This window comes from Patagioenas fasciata, chromosome 2 (assembly GCF_037038585.1).
Source record: "Patagioenas fasciata isolate bPatFas1 chromosome 2, bPatFas1.hap1, whole genome shotgun sequence".
NCBI classification, from domain to species: Eukaryota; Metazoa; Chordata; class Aves; order Columbiformes; family Columbidae; genus Patagioenas; species Patagioenas fasciata.
In genome coordinates this window covers 54,732,472-54,752,353 of record NC_092521.1, presented here as the reverse complement: position 1 = coordinate 54,752,353, position 19,882 = coordinate 54,732,472, and the positions used below count along the sequence as shown (strand labels likewise).

The 19,882-nt window shown below is 39.5% G+C and overlaps 1 protein-coding gene across 10 annotated transcripts in view; it reads right to left on the bottom strand.

Annotated features, from left to right (window-relative positions):
• Positions 1-893: 893 nt before the first annotated feature.
• The window catches only part of PTPRM (protein tyrosine phosphatase receptor type M), a 466,670-nt gene continuing 447,681 nt past the window's right edge, over positions 894-19,882 (bottom strand). For all 10 annotated transcript variants that reach the window (XM_065830251.2, XM_065830253.2, XM_065830257.2 and 7 more), the window contains 9 exons: positions 18,697-18,851; positions 18,231-18,366; positions 17,482-17,631; positions 16,836-17,009; positions 14,378-14,509; positions 11,153-11,278; positions 9,193-9,356; positions 6,924-7,059; positions 894-1,786 (listed from right to left, as the gene is read on the bottom strand). In XM_065830251.2, coding sequence (XP_065686323.1) covers positions 1,733-1,786; positions 6,924-7,059; positions 9,193-9,356; positions 11,153-11,278; positions 14,378-14,509; positions 16,836-17,009; positions 17,482-17,631; positions 18,231-18,366; positions 18,697-18,851 — 1,227 coding nt within the window. In that variant the 3' untranslated portion in view covers positions 894-1,732. The remainder of the gene's footprint in view (positions 1,787-6,923; positions 7,060-9,192; positions 9,357-11,152; positions 11,279-14,377; positions 14,510-16,835; positions 17,010-17,481; positions 17,632-18,230; positions 18,367-18,696; positions 18,852-19,882) is intronic.

Below are 19,882 nucleotides of genomic sequence, written 5' to 3'. Positions count from 1 at the left end.
ATGTCTTAGAGGCTCTCAAAATATTTTGACTTTGATACATATATATAGCTACTGTCTCCATCCAGATGGCCAGCACATTAAAAGGATCTTTTTAAGAACAGAATTACTGTGCCGTTTTCCACTTTCTTGCATTGGGTTCCCATATGGCTTCGGAATGCTTCAGTATTGAGCAGTTGCTCCATCTGCAACATCTCCTTGATACTACTGGCTGAAAGGAAGATCTGCAGTTCCAGCGGATGGTGCAGGAAACCATTGCCAGCTCATTCCCCTTTCTTGCTGCTTCTCTGCTGCACTTCCTCCATTCACGGACACAAGGCAAGTCCCAGCCTGGTCAAACACTGGTCAGGATGCTTGTGAGAAAGACAAACCATCCAAATGCCATGGAAGTGCAGTGCAACCATTCTCAGGACAGGCAAGAACTTTAATGATGTGAATCCATCCACTGGTAACAGCCCCAGTAACAGAGCAGTTTCATTCACTTTTAAAACCCTCTGGCCGTTCTAGTATTGTTGTCTTTAACACGAGGAATTTCTTCCCCCTCACAGCAGCTGTTCTTCCCAAGAACAAATGCACCATCACCCCTTCCATGGCAGCAGGCACAGAGCGACTGGCAGGGCTGCAGAGGAATGCTGCCACAAGACTGAGTCCTGCCCAACATCACCCCTTCTTCATGCTGCAGGACAGTTTTCAGGTTCTGCACTTGTGCACGTGCATCTTTAAACACACAATTAACCTCTTTATATACTGGCATGGCACATCTTGCTATTGGCTGGATCAACATCGGATCACGCAACAGACACGCTCTGGAGGTAGCTCAGTATTTGCAAGAATTAATCTGAAAAGAGGCTTAGCTGAAGGCACTCAGATGCCAAGAGATATTAAATTAAACGAGATTTTATCATGTATGTAATTATTTATTGAGCTGAGAATCCATACAGGGTAAACAAATGTTTACACTATCATACAGTAAGCATTTCCAGGGCTTAATAAAAATGATTGTCACTCACTGTGCTTCACAAAAAAATTCATTTTAATGAATAAATAATTTGATGAAATCAAAAAATATTTACAATATAAACAAATGAAAAAGCTTTGGATATATTAATCTGAGCATCCTGTATTTTGCATTTTCTAACTGTATTTCTCTCAAGATTCTCTCTCTGAAATGGTACAAAGTGGATAGAAATTACAACTCAACAGTTAACATGATTTGGTACGTCTTTCCATTAGTTCAGATACGCTACATATGATTCATTTGTTATGCACGTGTTAGAATACAAATATAACTAAAATAATATATTATCAAAATGCTGCACAGCATTCTCCACAGAACAGAAATGTACACTAGGCTGTGACAATAACTGAGAATCACAGGCAACAAAGTATGACAGAAAAGTACAAATTCCTTCATAAGAATATAATTGTGCTCTCTTATTTACCAGAGGACTATGCTGCTTCACCACATCACTGGCTATGTATGAATACAGTGTTCCACAACTGCCACGTGGTTTGGTGTACGTTCATATGGGTGTCAAGCAGCGGCATTATAGTGGAAATGGGCAGTGCAAGCAGTTTTATAAACATCTTTTCGGGCTCTTAAAAAGAGCCAATTATACAAAGCAGTATAAGCATAACACTGAGAAGTCTTCATCTCATTTACACAGATATCATGAAGTGACTTGCTTTGTTTGTGGTGGTGAAAGGAGGAACTTTGCCTGTGTTGTTTATTCAATCAGCCAGAATTCAAGTATTCCAGAGCCACTTCATAGCAGAATTTGTATTGATCCTGAAAAATCAAAAGAAAACCACAAAGTCAGTTATTGAAGGAACTTAATTAAGGGGATCAATATTTCTCTTCTGTTAAAATTATTTACTATCAGCTGTTGTCAATGGGGACCAGTTTGCAAATCCAATTTACATTCAGATAAGAAAATCTTTATATTAACCAGAAAACAGACACTACACACAGTAACTTATGGTACTGCTCATATTAGATGTGTATTTAGCTGTTCTAATACACTTGTATGAGAAAAACTGACTACACATAAGCAAATTGACTTGCAACCCTTTTGTCATCTGTCAAAATGCTCATGTAGGACATCATGAGAATTGGAGTTAATAAAATTCCTCCCTGGAGATGTTTATTTTAAAATAGACCCAGTGTCTAGTACTTCCCAGATTGTACCTTTTATTTTGATGTTGTTCATACAGTTGCTATGTTTCAGGGCAAGAGCTGCTTACAGTTCCTCTGCTACATGCAGCCCAAAGGATGCTGAAATACTGTCCTCTCCCAGTGCAACAAGCACTGGGAGATCAGCTTTGAGCTGAATTAATTGGATTCACTCCAATTAATGTTTAGCAATTAATGGTGATGCATAAGTTAGGCTCTTACCAGCTCTTCTGTTACCCAGGCTAAGTTTTCAGGTGCCAACCTTGTGCTTCAAACACAGACCTGCTGGTATTACTTGTGACTGCTTGTAAACGGGGCTGATCCCAGGGAAATAACTTCCCTGTGGCTCCCAAACCCTTTCTGCACCCTGCAGAGATGGAGGGAGGGTTGTGACTTCATCCCCTTCACACCTTCGGCAGCACAGAGAGGCCACCGCTTTCCACTGACCCTCGCTCACTCTGCAACTTCAAATGGTGCAGTCGCTGTTAACTTCACGGTTTTGGGTCTGCGCACACACCCCTCTTTTTTTCTTGCTACTCGCAATATTTAGCAATATTACAAACATTTAAATGAAACAAAATCAGCTGAAAGAAATGGTTAAGTGCAGGTTCCCTGATTTCAAGTTCTCTGGTTTCTAAAAATTCAGCTTGCAAACACCAGCCAGTTTAGCAACCATTTTGGCTACTGAAATGCCTTTTTCTTTCATGCATTTTCATCAATTAATGAAAGATAACTCTGCATGTACTGCTATATAGTAACAACAGAGTTAACCAGCTGACAGCACTCAGCCTTCACCTTCCCAACCTGACAAGTAGGGAGCCTACAATTACTCTTCAGATATATTCTCCTTTTTGTTGAAGCAAATGTTTTAAAGGATTAAATCTGTTGGCCTGTACTTGTGATTTTGGGTCACATTTTACATGAAAGCCCGCCTTAACATTTAAGAGACCAAATAATAAGATAACAGTAAAAAAAAAACCAACAACCAATAACAAGCATGGATAATATCCAAGTTCTTTTGCGGAGAGCTGTCATGTCAAAAGAGAACAAATCTTAGATGCGCAGATCACCTAACTTATGAATAAGTTGTATGTCAGGTTTTGAGATCCTGCAGGGTTCCATAAACTGCTAGTGTCTTCTTTGGAATGAGAAAAGAAGAAAGTGAAGAAAGGAAAGAAAGGAGTATTATGTATATTATTCATTTTCTGCTTTTATTGCATATATGTTTCTAAATAAATGACAATTATTCTATAACTACATAACAGTGATCAAAACATGAGATCAGCTACTCATCCATTTCCATTTTTCCATGCTCATTTTATGCTGATTTACTGATCCAGCACAATAACTGTCATTTTAAGTAAATCCAATACCTGTCTTAAATAGCAGACATATATCATTTCCCACTGTGTTCACTCCTGTATGTCCTTTGTACATTTTATTATTCACTCAATGGTGGATTTTAAAAGTCTCTTTACATTAGCTAGCTTCAGAGAAGTATATTTATAAGTTTTTTCTAGGGCACCTACTTGCACATCCAATAAAATTTATCACAAGATGCTTTGGGCGTTATGTAATAGACATTTTTTAATACCACATGTTACCTTTGCATGATGGCTGAAGAATTGCATAGATTTCCATATTGTATGGATGTGGCATTGAGATTTTACACTTGCAGGAAAACTAAAGTTTTCAATGACATTAAGCAATGAATCTCTAAGTGTGGAATGTAAAGATTGCCCTTCATCTAGTCAGAAAGTGCATAACAGGTTTCGATAAAGCAGTCTTGAAACTATTTTTGTGAAATACTGTTATAATTCTGCACATTTCATCTCTTATCACAGCATTTTATAAGGGTAGATGAATATTATTCTCATTTTTCAGATGTGGAGACTGAGGCAAAGACACATTACTGTAAGAAAGGTCATAAAGTCAGTAACAGGATCAGGAAAAGAAGTCAAGTGTCCTGATTGCCTTTTACCATTAAACAATCTACACAGGAATTGAAATCTTGCTAATTGAAATATTTGTTCCTATAAAGTAGCAAGTAACGACTGAAGGGCTGTAGTTCTAACTGCTTTGTCAGTGAGTTACGTGATAATGGGGAAAATCCTGATCATCCCCTGGCTTCATGCCTCTATCTGTAAAATAAAGAAAACAATACTGATCTCCTTCACAATTGCTTTGAAATCTCCTAATAAAAAGGCCTTACAAGACCTTGATGCTGTCCAGACATTCTCAATACCATCCCCAATTTACTAAAAGTTATTTTTATATTCTATACTTGTACATTTAGCTTTTGATTAAAAAGATTCCCTGCTAAAAAATGGAGACAGCTGACTGACAAATCGACACCTGTAGAACTGTCACAACTGGGAATTTATAGAGAGCATTTTCTTCAACTGTACATCTTAACACTGGTAATTATCTTTTTATTTCTATAAAATAAATGAATAAGAGATCAGTGTGTTCTGTGGACTCAAGCTCCGGGAGAACAGAGAACAGCAGGCCTGCCAAGTCTCTATCCAAACTATACTATCTGAATGAAGAAGTAGGACATTTTTCTTAATATCTAGGAAACAAAAATGTATGATTCTCAGCATGATGATTCTCCCTCTGAGAATATAAACTAGAGGAAGAGGAGCCAGATAAGCTGCTCTCTCCCACCACTGCAAAAGCTTGATGGTTTTTCACCGATACAAGATTCACAGTTCCACACTGCTGGCTCACAGCCCTGTGGTGCAGCTTGTACTCTCCCTCCTTGCTTTGCACAGCTGGCAACTTCTGGCTTTTTTCCATGAGCATGGCCAGAGCACGGCCTAGGGGAGGATCCACAAAGGGGAGGAGCCACAAAGATGATTAAGAGAGTGGAGCATCTCTCTTACAAGGAAATGCTGAGGGAGCTGGGTCTCTTTAGCTTGGAGAAGAAGAGACTGAGGGGTGACCTCATTAATGTTTATAAATATGTAAAGGGTGAGTGTCACAAGGATGGAGCCAGGCTCTTCTCGGTAACAACCAATGATATGACAAGGGGCAATGGGTGCAAACTGGAACACAAGAGGTTCCACTTGAATATGAGAAGAAACTTCTTCACAGTGAGAGTGACAGAGCACTGGAACAGGCTGCCCAGGGAGGTTGTGGAGTCTCCTTCTCCGGAGACATTCAAAACCCACCTGGACGCCTTCCTATGTAACCTCATCTGGGTGTTCCTGCTCCGGCAGGGGGATTGGACTAGATGATCATTCGAGGTCCCTTCCAATCCCTAACATTCCGTGATTCTGTAATCTGGGACTTCACCAGTGGGACAGAGGAGGGGAGAGGAGAGGGGAGGGGAGAGGAGAGGGGAGGGGAGGGGAGGGGGGTGGGGAGGGGAGGGGGGCGGGGAGGAGAGGAGAGGAGAGGAGAGGAGAGGAGAGGAGAGGAGAGGAGAGGAGAGGAGAGGAGAGGAGAGGAGAGGAGAGGAGAGGAGAGGAGAGGAGAGGAGAGGAGAGGAGAGGAGAGGAGAGGAGAGGAGAGGAGAGGAGAGGAGAGGAGAGGAGAGGAGAGGAGAGGAGAGGAGAGGAGAGGAGAAGAGAGGGAGAGGAGAGGAGAGGAGAGGAGAGGAGAGGAGAGGAGAGGAGAGGAGAGGAGAGGAGAGGAGAGGAGAGGAGAGGAGAGGAGAGGAGAGGAGAGGAGAGGAGAGGAGCAATGGAGGATTTGGTGGGGGACAGACAAGGTGCAGAGATGTGCGTGGTGGGGAAGTGGGTGGCTCTGTCCATCTACACCTGGCCTGAAAGCCTCCCAACAGAAATTTCTGCTTTCTGCCCATTTTCCTGGCTTTCAACAGCAAATCTGAGAGGGGGAGATCTCTCCTAAAATTACAGGAGGCTGGAACAGCCCTGTCATATGCCTCCTGTCTCACCCTGGGCAGTCTGTAGAAAAGATGCTGAAATATGACCTGAACTTGTTTAACCAGAGCTTGCAAAATTAGCTCGGACTGGTTAAGCATCCCTGAAGCTGCCCAGATGCTGCTTCCTCCTGCCTATGACACTGAATCGAATACAGCTGCCTCTCAAGCAGCCACCTCTACAGAGGGATGTTGTAAAACAGTGTCTCTTACAGCCCAGGCTTCAGAATAGGGTATCACACTACACCCATCTCCAAGTACAGAACTACACACTGGAGTGTAAGAACCTGCTGGTTTAAGCTGTTCTGCAGCTCTTGTGGCACAGCAGCTGGCACTTCAGCCATTCTCCATTAAAAAAAGAAAAGCTCATGCAACACTCTCTAGGAAAATAATTGCACATGGCTCCTTGTTTCTGAACTTCTTTAATCTTTCTCTGAGATAGAGCAACCATAATTAAATGCAATATTCTGGATGTCAAACTGAAATTCATGGCTTTGATAAATATTAGGCGATTAAGCTATTTATAAAATACATAATTTGAAAATCTGGCATTTCATTTTACATGACTATTATTTCTACCATGCAAGGGCTGCTCTCCACTTGCCTCAGCCTGCTAGGAAAGAAAATTAATAAGGATGTTCAGCTGAAAGTTTAAAACTCTTAAAAAATTCAAACGAACAGAGACAAAGTCTCCTTGGGAAAAAAGCAATGTAAAAATACTCTTACAAGAGAAGTGACTTCATTATCCCCTTTGAAATGACTTGCTTGCTTTGTGAACAACTCCCACAGCAAATCTTGGAAATCTTACTGAGTCTTCTGAGTAAAAGGAACACTTTCTATTTAGCGGTGCAGTTAAAAAGCTCGTACCAGAAGGTCCACCATGTTAGGCTTATTATTCCTCAGTGTCTTCACAGCATGGAATACATCAACAGCCCTCTGATGTCGAAGCATTTCACAAACAATACTGATTGCACAAAATGTCCCGCTGCGGCCACCTCCATTCCTACAATAAAAGTGACAAAATGGCTCAGTTACAATTGACTCTATGTTACAAGTTTGTAAAACAACAGGGATGGGTACAGAAGGCATGAGTTTCAGTAGGAAGAAACTACAGAACATTCGTGCCCCCAAAGGCTGCTGAACTTGAGGCAGAACACAATTTTTAATTGGAATTAATGGGCTGGATGATCTCAAAGCTGTAATTCAGAATTCAGCAGGCTGAAAGCCTGGAGGGAATTGAACAGCTGAGTTTTGCACCACCCTTCAGTGAACACTTGAGACAGCACAAAGAGGAGGCTAAAATGAGGACAAGGTACTTTTAGATTCAGTACAACAGCCCTTCGCACTGCGAACGCACAAGGTTGCAAGGAGAATCAGTCTTGGAAACATTATAAAGTTCATCTTTGGGTCCAGGAGGAAAGCACCAGGATCTGGAATAAAAGAACTCAACGGCATTTTGGAGGAACAGCAAAAATGCCCAAAGTGTTATTTGTGAGGGCCCTTCTGGTGGCTGCACATTTGGCAGGGCACTGGGTAGTGCTGTGATGGCAGAAGGGTGGGCTGCCTGGCAATGACAGCTCTTAAAAGTGTGTGTATTCCCCCTCCACCCACCGGATCAGAGGATGAGAACCCGAAGTGACTTGCTAACAAAGCAGCCAGGCACAAAGGTTCATATGCATGATCAAACACAGTATGTAATAATACTCTATCCCTGGTTATTTTTAATCTTTAAGAGAATCTCTTTCTTTCTGGAAACCCTATTATTTCTACAGCTATTCTAATCAGAATCTTTATGCTGCGCTTCACCGAAAATAATAAACCTTAATAATTACTAGAGTGCAGCCTAGTTAGGTAGCAGGTCTTTCAAACCAGCTTCGCAAATGGTTGATTTTCAAAGGAAGATACAACGTCGCACATCTGTCACATCCAGGCAGTATGAAAAGAATGCTCTCTGCTGCCAAAACATTGCCTGATATTGTGGGACTCTTTGAGAATTTTAATTAAAATAAAGTCATTTAAAAGGATTATATTAGAGCTTTTTCTTTCTTTACTGCCTGGAAGTGACGCATGTGTGATGTTGTACAACTATTTAATATCATCAGCCACCTCAGAGATAACAGTAATTTGCACTTCAAAAGGGTCTTTTCAGCTAAAGATCTCAAAACATTAATTAATCACACCGCACAATGCTCCTTTGATGAAAGTATTATTATCCCCATTTTACAGAGGGGGAAACTGAAGAACAATGACTTGTTCAAGGTCAGTGATAGTGGGAATTATTAATACACTCTTAGATTATCCTCCATCGTTCTAACATTGGGTCCAAACTTCTGAAAGTGAGTTAGCATGTGCTTTTCCCATTACATGTCCCTTCCCCATCACGGCAGCATCTTTAAGCAGATGTTTAGAGGAAATGGACACAACTCCAAGTACTGAAGACTCCATCTCAAAAGATCAGCTACTGCTGAGGGCAAACAGCACGTACAAGTATTAAGCCATATCAAAAGGAGGATGGTGGTAGAGTGGATGACAGTCTGTACCAGTGGAGTACAAAGGTGACAGGAGGACAAAAATATATACCATGATAAGGTATACATATATAAGAAGATATATATATATATATATATACATATAGAGAGAGAGATATTTATATATATAGCAAGGTATATAAGGTAAGCAAATTAAGGAATCATTGTAACGGGTCTGTCATGCCACTTTTACTTCTGTGCTCTGTGTCTGGAAGAGGAATCACTCCTTCAGTACTACTTACTCCTATATGCCTTATCTGTATAAATGAAAGGTACATTGTTCTGAGGGTACAGTTTTGATTTGCTATGAATAAATATGCACCTTTTCCATCTGCAAAAGTCACTGCACATATTTATATAAAACAGAGTTAACTTGTACCCAACATCTTTTCACAGGGGTCTGCCAAGGGGCACAGAAGGAAGCTCATGAATCTACAAAAAGTTTATACAATTCCTCTTGTATTCAAAGCTTTAAAATACGCAGCCACACTATTTATTCAGTTTCACATTAGATAGAAACCTCTTTGGCTCTCACAAATCTTTTAAAACCCAGCACAAATTCTGCATAAGTATTCCCTTACTTTCTCTCTCCCGTTTCCGGTACTTACAAACAATGTACGACTGTGCGTCCCTCTCCCCCGTTATATTCCTCCTGCCACTTCTCGACCTGGCGGATGAGCTTCAAGAAGGAGCGTTTAGAAACGGGAGTGTCTCTGTACATGGGCCACCCCAGGAACTGGAACTGCTGCACCATCCGATAGCCGTCTTGGGGCTGCAACGAGCAGGAAAAATAACAGCATTTTTTTGGTACATAATTTAGATATTTGCATCAGCAAGGAAAGTTGTTCAAGCAGATCACCGCTGACAAACTACTAATGCAATTCCAACTGCCCTTGGGGAGTTATGACATTTAATTTCCAACAGAGTTATTAGAACAACAGGTTTTAAACAGAGTGCTACACAAATAGACTAGAATAGAGCAATGGTACAGCTGCAGGATCAAGCAAATAATTAATATCATAGCAGGAATGTGGTAGCAAAGAGGGAACTACAACACAACTACAATTATGTACCTTTTTTTTTCATATGCTTCAGCCTTTTGAAGAATGCTTGCACGCTTCTGTCTTTTTTTACAATAAAGGTCAAAACCTCTCAAGATATTTTGAAGCAGGAATCATTTGAAAACCAAACAAAAACCTCAGATTTTTCCAGCTTATAAAAAAACCTAACTACATTTTATTTTATTGTGTGCTACAACAGTTAGAACCCCTCTGGTGAAACATTACTGAACAGTTGCTTTATGGTGATTTAAAATAAAAAAGGAGCATAGAACAAGTGTTAGTGGCAGAAAATTACACTCCTTTGAAAAGGGCATAATAAACACACACATCAAAACTGGTTTTGTAGTCTAGGATTTGCCACTTTCACTTCTGTGCAAAGTGAGGGCATTTTAGTGCCACTTTTAAAATGAGCAACACACAGAAATGTTGACATTACAATTTTTCCTCTAGAGTAAGAGGTAATAAAGAGGATGTAAGATTAACAAGATAAGGGAATAAACCAAAGTGGATACAGCATTAGATATGTTCTTCAATGGGTTCTGTCTGCTTTATGTCACAATTTGACATCTACTGATTTCCTGGCCAGTTTCTTTCAGCTGACGGCCCCTCTTCCCAAAGCACCTCAGCCAGACTGAGTGCCTGCTACAGCTCACATTAACACTGCTGGAGATCCCGGTTTTATGTTGCCACGTTTACTGCAAATTCAAGGCCTTCACAGTATTAAAGAGTTACATTGAATCTTAAAATCTGCTTCCCTGTTTGGATACTAGCATGTTTTGGGGTGTGTTTTTGGGGCCTTTCACTGCCCTGAGAACCATTTGATCTCAGGGCAGTTCCTGAATTTTTTGCAGCAGGGAGCGCTGTTTATTCCTAGCTATGGTTGTTCGGTGACTGATACCAGTGGGCTGCAAAGGCTCCCTCTGTCTGGATGGGAAGAGATGCCTGGTCTGTGGTGGCATCTTTTTTCCACTCAGCTTAAAACACAAGCCTTGTTTAGTTTTCTGTCAACTTTATGGGAATGTAAAAGCTGGATATGAGACCGTGCTTGGCCCTCTGAAGTGCTTACATATATTATGAAGTATGATTAGTGGGACAGGATCTTCACTAAAAGCCTGGGACTGGTATTGAAAAACATGTCTGTTATTGGTGCACAGCTTTCTTCACATGGCACAGGATAGAAATATGCAAGATGGCTAATTTCAAACTGTTGGAAACAGCACTGATGATTTCAGCATTTCTTGGCTACCGTGTAATCTGAATACTGCATTTATTTCATTTGCATTTAACACACTTGAGATATGCATTAAAATATTTTTTACTTTAATTACACATAGAAAGCTTGTTTCTCATTGATTATTGTGTGACTCAGAATTGCACCATTGCTTTCAAATAAACAGAGTGAAAAATAAGAATGTTTTTATGCTAATTTATCTTTTTTTGGGCGTGTGATTTGAGTAGAATCAACTCATCTACTGAGACAGAACCGTTTTGCAAATAACGTCCTTACTCTGGATGCATTATAAATTCGGAATATCCGGCTGATTATGTCTTCTTCTAAATCAGCTGACACAAACTCCACCTGAATAGGACCATGTCGGTGTACTCCATTTTCTGGCCAGTACTGAGGACACAGCTATAGAAGATCACAAACAAACACAGTTAATCACTTTGAATTTCATGCTGACTCAATATCTTTCCTAGATTTTTCTTTGTGCTGCGTTTATTACTGAAATTCTCATACAGTATCTTTACAAAACACACAGTGCACCACCATCCCCCAGTTTTGAGCACTCTGCTTTTACCTGTGTGGAACAAGTTGAAACAAATGCCTTGTTAATTAACTGAACATGCTATTGCTTGCTGCTGTACTCGCCATTCTCTGGTATTTGGAGTAACACTTTTGACACTCAATGTCAATTCTGAAATAACTTATGACAAGACAGGAGGACGCTGTCAAGCATTACCATACCTCAGAGATGGTGTAAAGCCTAAAGACCAGAGGCCTGGTATCTCCAAGTGTCCTGAAAAGCTGGTAATAATTCAAGCTACATCAGAATGTGTGCTTTATATTATGAAGGGTGCATCAGTTCTCACAACTCAGGACATAACTTTCACATCTGTTTCACTCGTGACTGATGATATCAGCACTGATTTACATTTTCAACAACTGCTAAATTTCATCGTATGAATGCCACCTGAAAACAGTAATTATGCTTTCTTTAGTGCTCAGAAAACATAACTTGTAGGTATCTAAAGATCACAAAGTAATACTACCATTATCTTGCACAGTCCTAGTGTCTAATAATATCATGATGGTTTAATCCAGGAACCAATTATCATCTGTGTTAATACTTTAAAGATTAAATCAACATTTTGCAAGGCTGTTTTTGAAGCAAGACTCTGTCCATTTTTTTCCATTAAATCCCTAATGCTTTTTTTTTCCAGAGATATTTAGAGCAGTTCGAGCATGTAGCTTTTGCAAGCATTCACTAAAATTAAGCATGAACTCATGAAATTTTGTTTGCTTGCAGAAGCATTGATGTCATATTTGGAACTTTATTTCATTCAGTAAAACAGCTGTGGTCTTCATTCTGCTGCATTGCTGTTGGTGATCCAGAGCTGAGCTGACAAATCACATTTACTCCAGATGTTGTTTTGCATTTCTTATAACACTTATTCCTCAACAAAGCCATTTAGAGATGACTACATTTTAGGAAAACATAATCATTTACTACATCAATTAACAAGAGAACAGAGTCTGATTTGCAGGAGTTCACTTTAACAAGTTAAAACCAGAAATTTTGAGTAGGAAAATATATTTTCCTTTATTTCAATCCCCCCATCATGATTCAGTCTGATGAGTAAACTACTTTCCAAATATTGTCTAAATCTTACACAATTTTTTATTATGAAATATGCTAGTGTACAGGATAGCAAAATACAATACTGACATGTATACAATTAACACAATTGCCAGTGCTCATATCATTTAACATGTGCACAATTGCACAATTTAATACACAGCTTTCAAATACCTAGGAATCCTGTTCTAACAGATCTTTGAAAAATGCTTAAATGATAATAAGCAGAGCTCTTTGCTGGAGTTATTTTGAGAAGCCAAGATTTTCAACTTCTAAAGAACCCAAAAGCATTTCCGTCTGTGCATCCCGCATGCATATGATGCTAGTGACTCTCTTTGAGTCAGAGTCACTGTGAGGGGTTGAGTTTCACTTCCCAATAGAGCATAACAATTCACATAAATTGTAATATCTAAACAGAACTGTAAACACTCCATATATACATAAATAATAATGATAGCAGTAATTATTAGTAAAGCTGAATGTAATGTGTGTTTCTAATAAGCTCTGCCCTCTCTCCCCTTCTGTTTGCTCTGAGGGTTTTGAGATTTATTCCTAATGAAAAGATTGTTACTCACATTAGAGGGAAAAGGTTTAACATACTGCAGAGGCAGGTGCATTAACTGCGTATCCCAATAGCTTTTAAAAGCCTGGGAGGCTAATAAATGCTTGAAGTAGCCATGCACTTTTGTAAATTCAAAACACAGCCCACAAATTAAAAAACCTCTGTTCAGCAGTCCCTAACAGCCTGACTCCCTTGAGTCTTTCCTTATTCACTCAGAAAATAATCTTAGACTCATGAATAGAAGTTTTGTCTTTCATTTCGATTTTTCTCCCTGTAGACAGTTGAGGTCTGGAATCAGAAATTCAGTCTTTAAAATAGTGTGTGGAATTTCTACACATTCCTTTGAAAGATAAAATGGAAGATTAGTATATTTTAAGAACAAATTCTTTGTGTTAAAAATAAGTATGTACAATACTCAAGAAGGCTAAGAAGATTCTTGATCATATCAAGAATGAAAATGGCGTGCAGTCTGCTATAAAAAACAACAGTCGCTCCTAACCAATAATTAGTGAATATTTACATATTAAGAATCCAGATTACCACCACGTTACTCCTGCAGATGTCTGGTGTGGTTTGTTGGAACCAAGGAAATTATATCCGTGTAGGAACTCGGAATTCAGCAGTTGTGAGCCAGGCTCTGGGACACTTAGTGATTAATGTTAGTGCTTAAATTGCCAAACCAGTAGGTACGGTTTTTCAATTTTATAAAGAACATGTACAGCATGCACAACTCTTTTGTTAGGTAATTACATTCCCCCATATGTTTCGTTGCCGTGTTTTGTCTTCTGAAGAATGTTTACTCTCCAATCTTGTTTAGTTCCTATCTCCTTGCTAACACTGTCATTTTGTGCCAAACATAACACAGATTTTCACACTGGGAACACCTATCCCCTGGTAAGCAGACCAGGGTCATTGACCTGTTTCAGGCAAGCTAATGGATAGCTGTTGGTTTCTGTTTATGACTTTCGGTTATTTTTAGTGTGTTTCAGACTTGAGTCAGAATTCTACAACCATCATTTTTGGGTTTCAGTAGCTATTCCCAAAGCATGTTTTCCTATCAGAATAAATTATGGGTGTTTGCACTTATGTGTGTGTGCGCATTAGCATTTTGGCGGAGAAGCGGCTGATGGTCTGATTTATTCCTTTTTCTCTATGTGTATCTGCAAGCTACAAATCAATTTTTTAGTGTGTTAGTATTTAATGTTGTTATATAAAACTAACTATGTCCTAAAGCTGTTCTGAAGCAAATGTGCTCAAATGCTGAGGCATCAGTGCTCCTCTGTTGAATGGGGCAGTTTTCTGGACTTACTTGTGCTGGATCAACATCGTTCAGCATAACTATTGAAGTGCAGTGATAATCTAGGACCAGCCTCCAGAAATCTTTGACAGTATTTGGTAACGGATGCTGTGTAACTATAAAAGCTGATGGCTGCTTGTAGCTCTGCAAAGAAATAACAAGAGATGGTGAGAAGAATGGTAAAAGATAAAAATCCATTCAGCAGAATGCCAGTCATAGCCCAAAAACTTCAGGACTGAAGGCATTATTTCTATTTTCTACATAATTAATATATTGTTTTCAGCTCTTTCCCAAGATCTTACATCTTTCAAACTTAATAAACTCTATTTGGGCAGAATATGACTTCTGCAGATGTTATATTTCTGAAACGTTTTTTATGCCACGGGCATAGAGTAAAATCATCAGAGGTTTTTGCTTTCAATGCAGCTCCTACAAAATTTTTAGCCACAGTTTTGTTTTGAGCTGTTAATGGACAGATTAATATTGGTTGTCTGCACTTAGTTGTTAATTTGAATGATGCCTATGAAAGCCAATATCTAGTTATTTTTCAGAAATACTGTTGAAATTCTGGTCTGACAGCAGCGAGGATACTCAGGGGATAAATTTCAGTGCTCTTTGTGATTTTTTTTTTTGTACCTAAGTATATAATTGACTGAGCTGTTTGGTAGAACAGTTCAATTGTGTAATTTTCAATTACGTCCTCCTGAGGGTTGAGGGCGAGTGTGGCCATACCGGGGCAGCTTGTGGGAGGAGCTGCCACTGGCTCCATCAAGGAGGGCAAGGAGGCCTCTACGTGCCTTGAACTGAAGTATTTGTACAGTGACAAGAGATACAATCTGATCAGTTATTTGATATTTATTTCAGAGGCAGTCACTGAAGACACCACAGAAAATGAATCCAATGTGTTCTGGGATACAGATGAAGACATGCAAGACTTCAGTTCTCTGTTTTGGTTTCAGGAAACTGTGTCCAGCAGGTATTGATGCTACTGGTACATCAGTCACCTGCCTTCTATCCTACTGGTCCTGTCTTGCTGCAAGCTGTGTGCGGATGAGAGATATTTGAAGGGCTCTCCATTACTCCCTCACTTAGAAGCCCTGGCAGTTTTTCTGGGAAAATCATTCTCAAACTCATTTGGTACTGAATAACGAAAATTATGCTTGCTATCCCTTTTGCATGAAGTGAGCTTTCAAGGTTTACATGAAGTGACCCAGCTGTATCTCAGTGGATGCAAGTGGAGAGGGTGAAGGATGTCATCTTGCCTGCTGGAGGCTGAGTGTTTAAAGAGAAGTACAGATGTCTGATCTTGTCCGTCAGTGCAGGGATATAGCAAGTGACCAAAATCACCTCCTCCCTTGGATCCTTTTGCCCAGACACGTTTTTGGATCCAGCTCATCATTTCAACAGTGAAGCAAGGGAGCATTTTCAAAGTAAATATTGAGGCACTGCTTTTCCTGAGCAGTACTTAATTTACAGAACAAAACAGTACTGAACTCTCTAGGAGAGAAGACAAGGTAATGGCAAGAATGTAAATTGCAGATCAAGGAAGTTCTGTTCTAACACGAAATGTTGTTGACCTACTGTGTGAACCCAGAGAAGTCACTTAAACTTTTGTTCTCAGTTTCTCTACGTAGATAAACATAAAGATAATACACTTACCTTTTCACAGGAGTGTTTTGAACTTAAGCTTATTTTGGGAAAATGCTTTGAGAACTTGGAAGGAAAGAAATGCAAAACCTGCTATAAACTGTTATTACTCTAGCTTCACTTTTCGAAAAGGCCATTTACAACGTGTTCATTCGTTGCTAACCTCTGTTTTCTTGTTGTTTATGTGTTTGAGAACCATAATTAGTGTAGCTCTAAATTGTCAAAGATAGGTTATAAATATCTACCGACTGTAAAGGCAGTTTAAGTGTCTTTTTACTGATATTCTATTAGCAGGATTAGAATTACCATAGATGCATTAGAAGAAAAAAAATCAACACACATGAAGAGGAACCATTCATTCAAACAGAAATAAACTGAAAGACTGAAATAATAGCTTGTGTACTATCTTGTGCTGACAGACAATTATTTTTTTTGTTAATTACTGTTTAAATTAGAAACAAAGGGAACTGAAACATTGCTGCAAACCTTATTATCGTATTTAACTGCTTGAGTGTCTTAATAGGTAATTCTTTTTTTCCTAGGCCAGATGGTTAAAAATTCAAGCACTAGCGAGAAAACCAGACACATTTAATTTATTGAAACTCGCCGACTTGCTCTCTGAGCACAGTTTTGGAACCTTGGCTGTGACATAACATATGTGGGATCCTAAATGTACGTGGGAGTTTAAAGATTTTGTGCCATGTTTTTGGAAAACAAGTGAGAAGAATTTCAGTCTTCTTATGCTGGCTCCACTTTCTGGCATTGCTCAGTTTGGAGGGCTGCTGATTCCCTTTTTATTATTAATGTTGTAGTGGAGACTTACATCCATCAGTGCAGCATTAATGTAGTTACTGCTCTCTCCATCTATCGTTATGAGGAAAGGCAGGCATCTGTCTGGAGGTAGAACATCCATACAGCGATTCTTTTCATGATTTCGTGGTAAAAGTGCTATGCTGCAGTCTTCTACGCGCAGTGTCGGAGTCACCATATTTAAAGTCTTCCAAAAGAGTAAACAGTACAAAAGAAAAATTAACACAGCAGTGAAAGCATCCCAAAATATTTAAGAATAGATTAGCTCAGCATTCAGTTTCAGTGGGAATCAATATGCAGAGAAATGAAAACACATCACAGTCAGCAGGATTTGGAAGCAAAAAATCTTGGAAGCGTACAGATCTGAAAAATAACCTCAAAGATAGCTGCAGGGTAACCTGCCTTCTGGAGAAATGACAGTGGAAGGAATCGATATACTTCCCTTGAGTAAAAGGAAGATTTTACTACTACTGTATAGCATTATTTTAGGATTCAGCATAATTCAACAGCAATTAGTGATACATTATTTTCCCCCTTTTTTGCAGTCTTTCCCTCCCAGGCCTGGTCCAAAACTCATATGGTTATAAGCAAACACTTAAGAAGAAGTCTTTAGCACAGCTGAACCATATAGCTTCTAGGTACTGCTAGCCACAACTTACCCTAAATTCCTCTTTGATCTGGCTGGAGTTAGTCTGAGGATCCAGTTTATTCATTTCATAGTAAACAGACCTAACTTGAGAAGCTGGAATAGATGTGTCCCCACAAAGACAGGCTTCCAGGATAGCATCATGGATGAATACATACTGCTCCTGGTAAAGCAATTAAAATAATTACTGACAAAGACAGCATATGCTACTAGTGTTCTGGTAAATAAAAAAATAACAACCAATATGGTTGCCACTAATTCTCTCTGATTTCACCAGCACTGAAGCAAGACCAGAAGGAACAAGAGCAGATCACAAAACTTTATCCCACTCATTTAGAAATGAATATAGAGGGATTGACTCAAACTATTTACAAATACAAAGAGAAGTGCAGTAACACTGTAATAAAACTTGGAATGTTTCTGGTTTCTTCATTCCTCTGCACAGTTCTGTATGTGCTATCATATAGCAGCCTTGACAAGATGTACTCCAGAATGAAGCCTCCCTAGAGACAAAACACTCATGATTTTTCCTTTCTTTTTTTTTTTTTTTTCCTAGAAAACCATTGCAAACTTTAAGTGCAGCATAACTGGGCACTTGTTTGGGCAGTGGTTCTTCAAGTTTGTGTGTGCATTATTTTCTGCATACAACTGAATAAACTACCTTCTAGATGGTGCCTACCACAAAGGGGTTCTAGTTTTATGGGCTAAAAGAATACTTTGTCTTGCAAAGTGTAAGGCAGTATTCCAGTAGATCAACAATACCTCAGTCTGCACCATGTTAACTCTCCGAGATCGTAGCTCTCTCACGCAGTTGTATATGTCTACAACACCTTCTCTTTCTGCCATATCTAGCATGATGTCAATGACGATGAAGCACCCAGTTCTGCCAGCACCAGCACTAAAGTAAAAGAAGAGCACAGTTAATTTTCAGTGGTGTAGTCGAAAAATGTGAAGCATGTTAAGGAAGTTATTCCTTAAACAAGTGCAAGGGTTCATCTTGTAGGTACTTGCTTGGTGGGATGATTACCGAAATTATGCCTTGTATTCAGGCATTTGCAAGATTTCAGACACATTTTTGCCATTCTTGTTGATAATATAGATATTAAGTTCTTGTGGGTATAGCTCCAGTGGCTTCAGCAACCTGTGTGTGGATGATGCAGTACAGGAGAAGCAAAAGTAGGTTCTGGTTTAGCGAACAACACAAGGGAGGGATTTCTGTTCTACCCACCTGCAGTGAACAACCAGAGGGCCAGCATTTGGTGGGCTCTTGGACTTGACCTGCCTTACAAAGCCCAGCAGGCCTGTCGCATGGTACGGTACACCGTGGTCTGGCCAGCCAGTGAAGTGAAACTGCCGAATTTCTCGAATCTCATGAGCACCTCTCTGTTGAAAAGACAAGGGTTGAAAAACAAGCTGGAGTGTGAAAGAAATTGGATGACAGGCTCCATAAGAATGCAACTTCAAAAGCCTGAGCCTTGCTGAAAAACATTCACCCCCTAGCAACAGCCATATCCATACAGACTGTTGGAGAACTTTCTCATAACTGCAGAGCAAGTTCTAAGGTTACCTATCAACTCGTTTCAAAGCCTTACAGTTTAGTGCTAGGCTGGTTAGAACTTTTAGCAACAAGATAGATGCTCATCTCTATATTTAAGCACTAGGTTGCTTGAAAACTGTGGCCTTAAGTTGCATGCTGTAATCACAGAGTAGGTCAGCAGCAAGGCCATGAACATATAGCATAGATGACTTTTTTTTTTTCCCCCACTGCTCTCTGCAGGAGTTTTGCTGCTGACTTCAGAAAAACACAATTTCAGCATAATTTTCCTTATCATTTGTCTTCTTCATGGGTCTGAAAGAAACAGCTGAATAGTAAGAAACCTTTTTGCACCTCCAATCATAGAGGTTGTGTTCATAGCCCTCTGCATGCTCACCCTTGAAGTGATTTGCCACAGTGTACAAGGACGTGGATATGGTAAGACAGGTATGAATGAGAAGCTGATCATGTAAGTAATTTCCCATGTGACTTTCTGGAGCAGTCTGGATATACAGATACACACAGCAGAAGTGATTTTCTTAGTGTTTGTATTTCCCCTTCCCCCCCCCTAAAAATGTAGCTGCCAGTATTTTATTCTCATTAGAAATCAACAGACCAGAGGCCATCATACATATTTCATAAACAAACAGCAAAATGATGACATATCATGTCTAGGCTGGACTAAATGTCAGTGATATTAATAACTGCTGGTTTATAGTTTTTCTCCTTAAAGATGTATTTTCTGTCTTGAGCTGTTTTGCATATAAAAGGTCTAATTCTCTTTGCATTATGAAATTATATAAACTTCCTAATTTATTGCTAGTATGCAAGTTAAAAGAGTCTGGTTGAGAAATTTTGCTTGAAAAATTTTGGCTCAGTG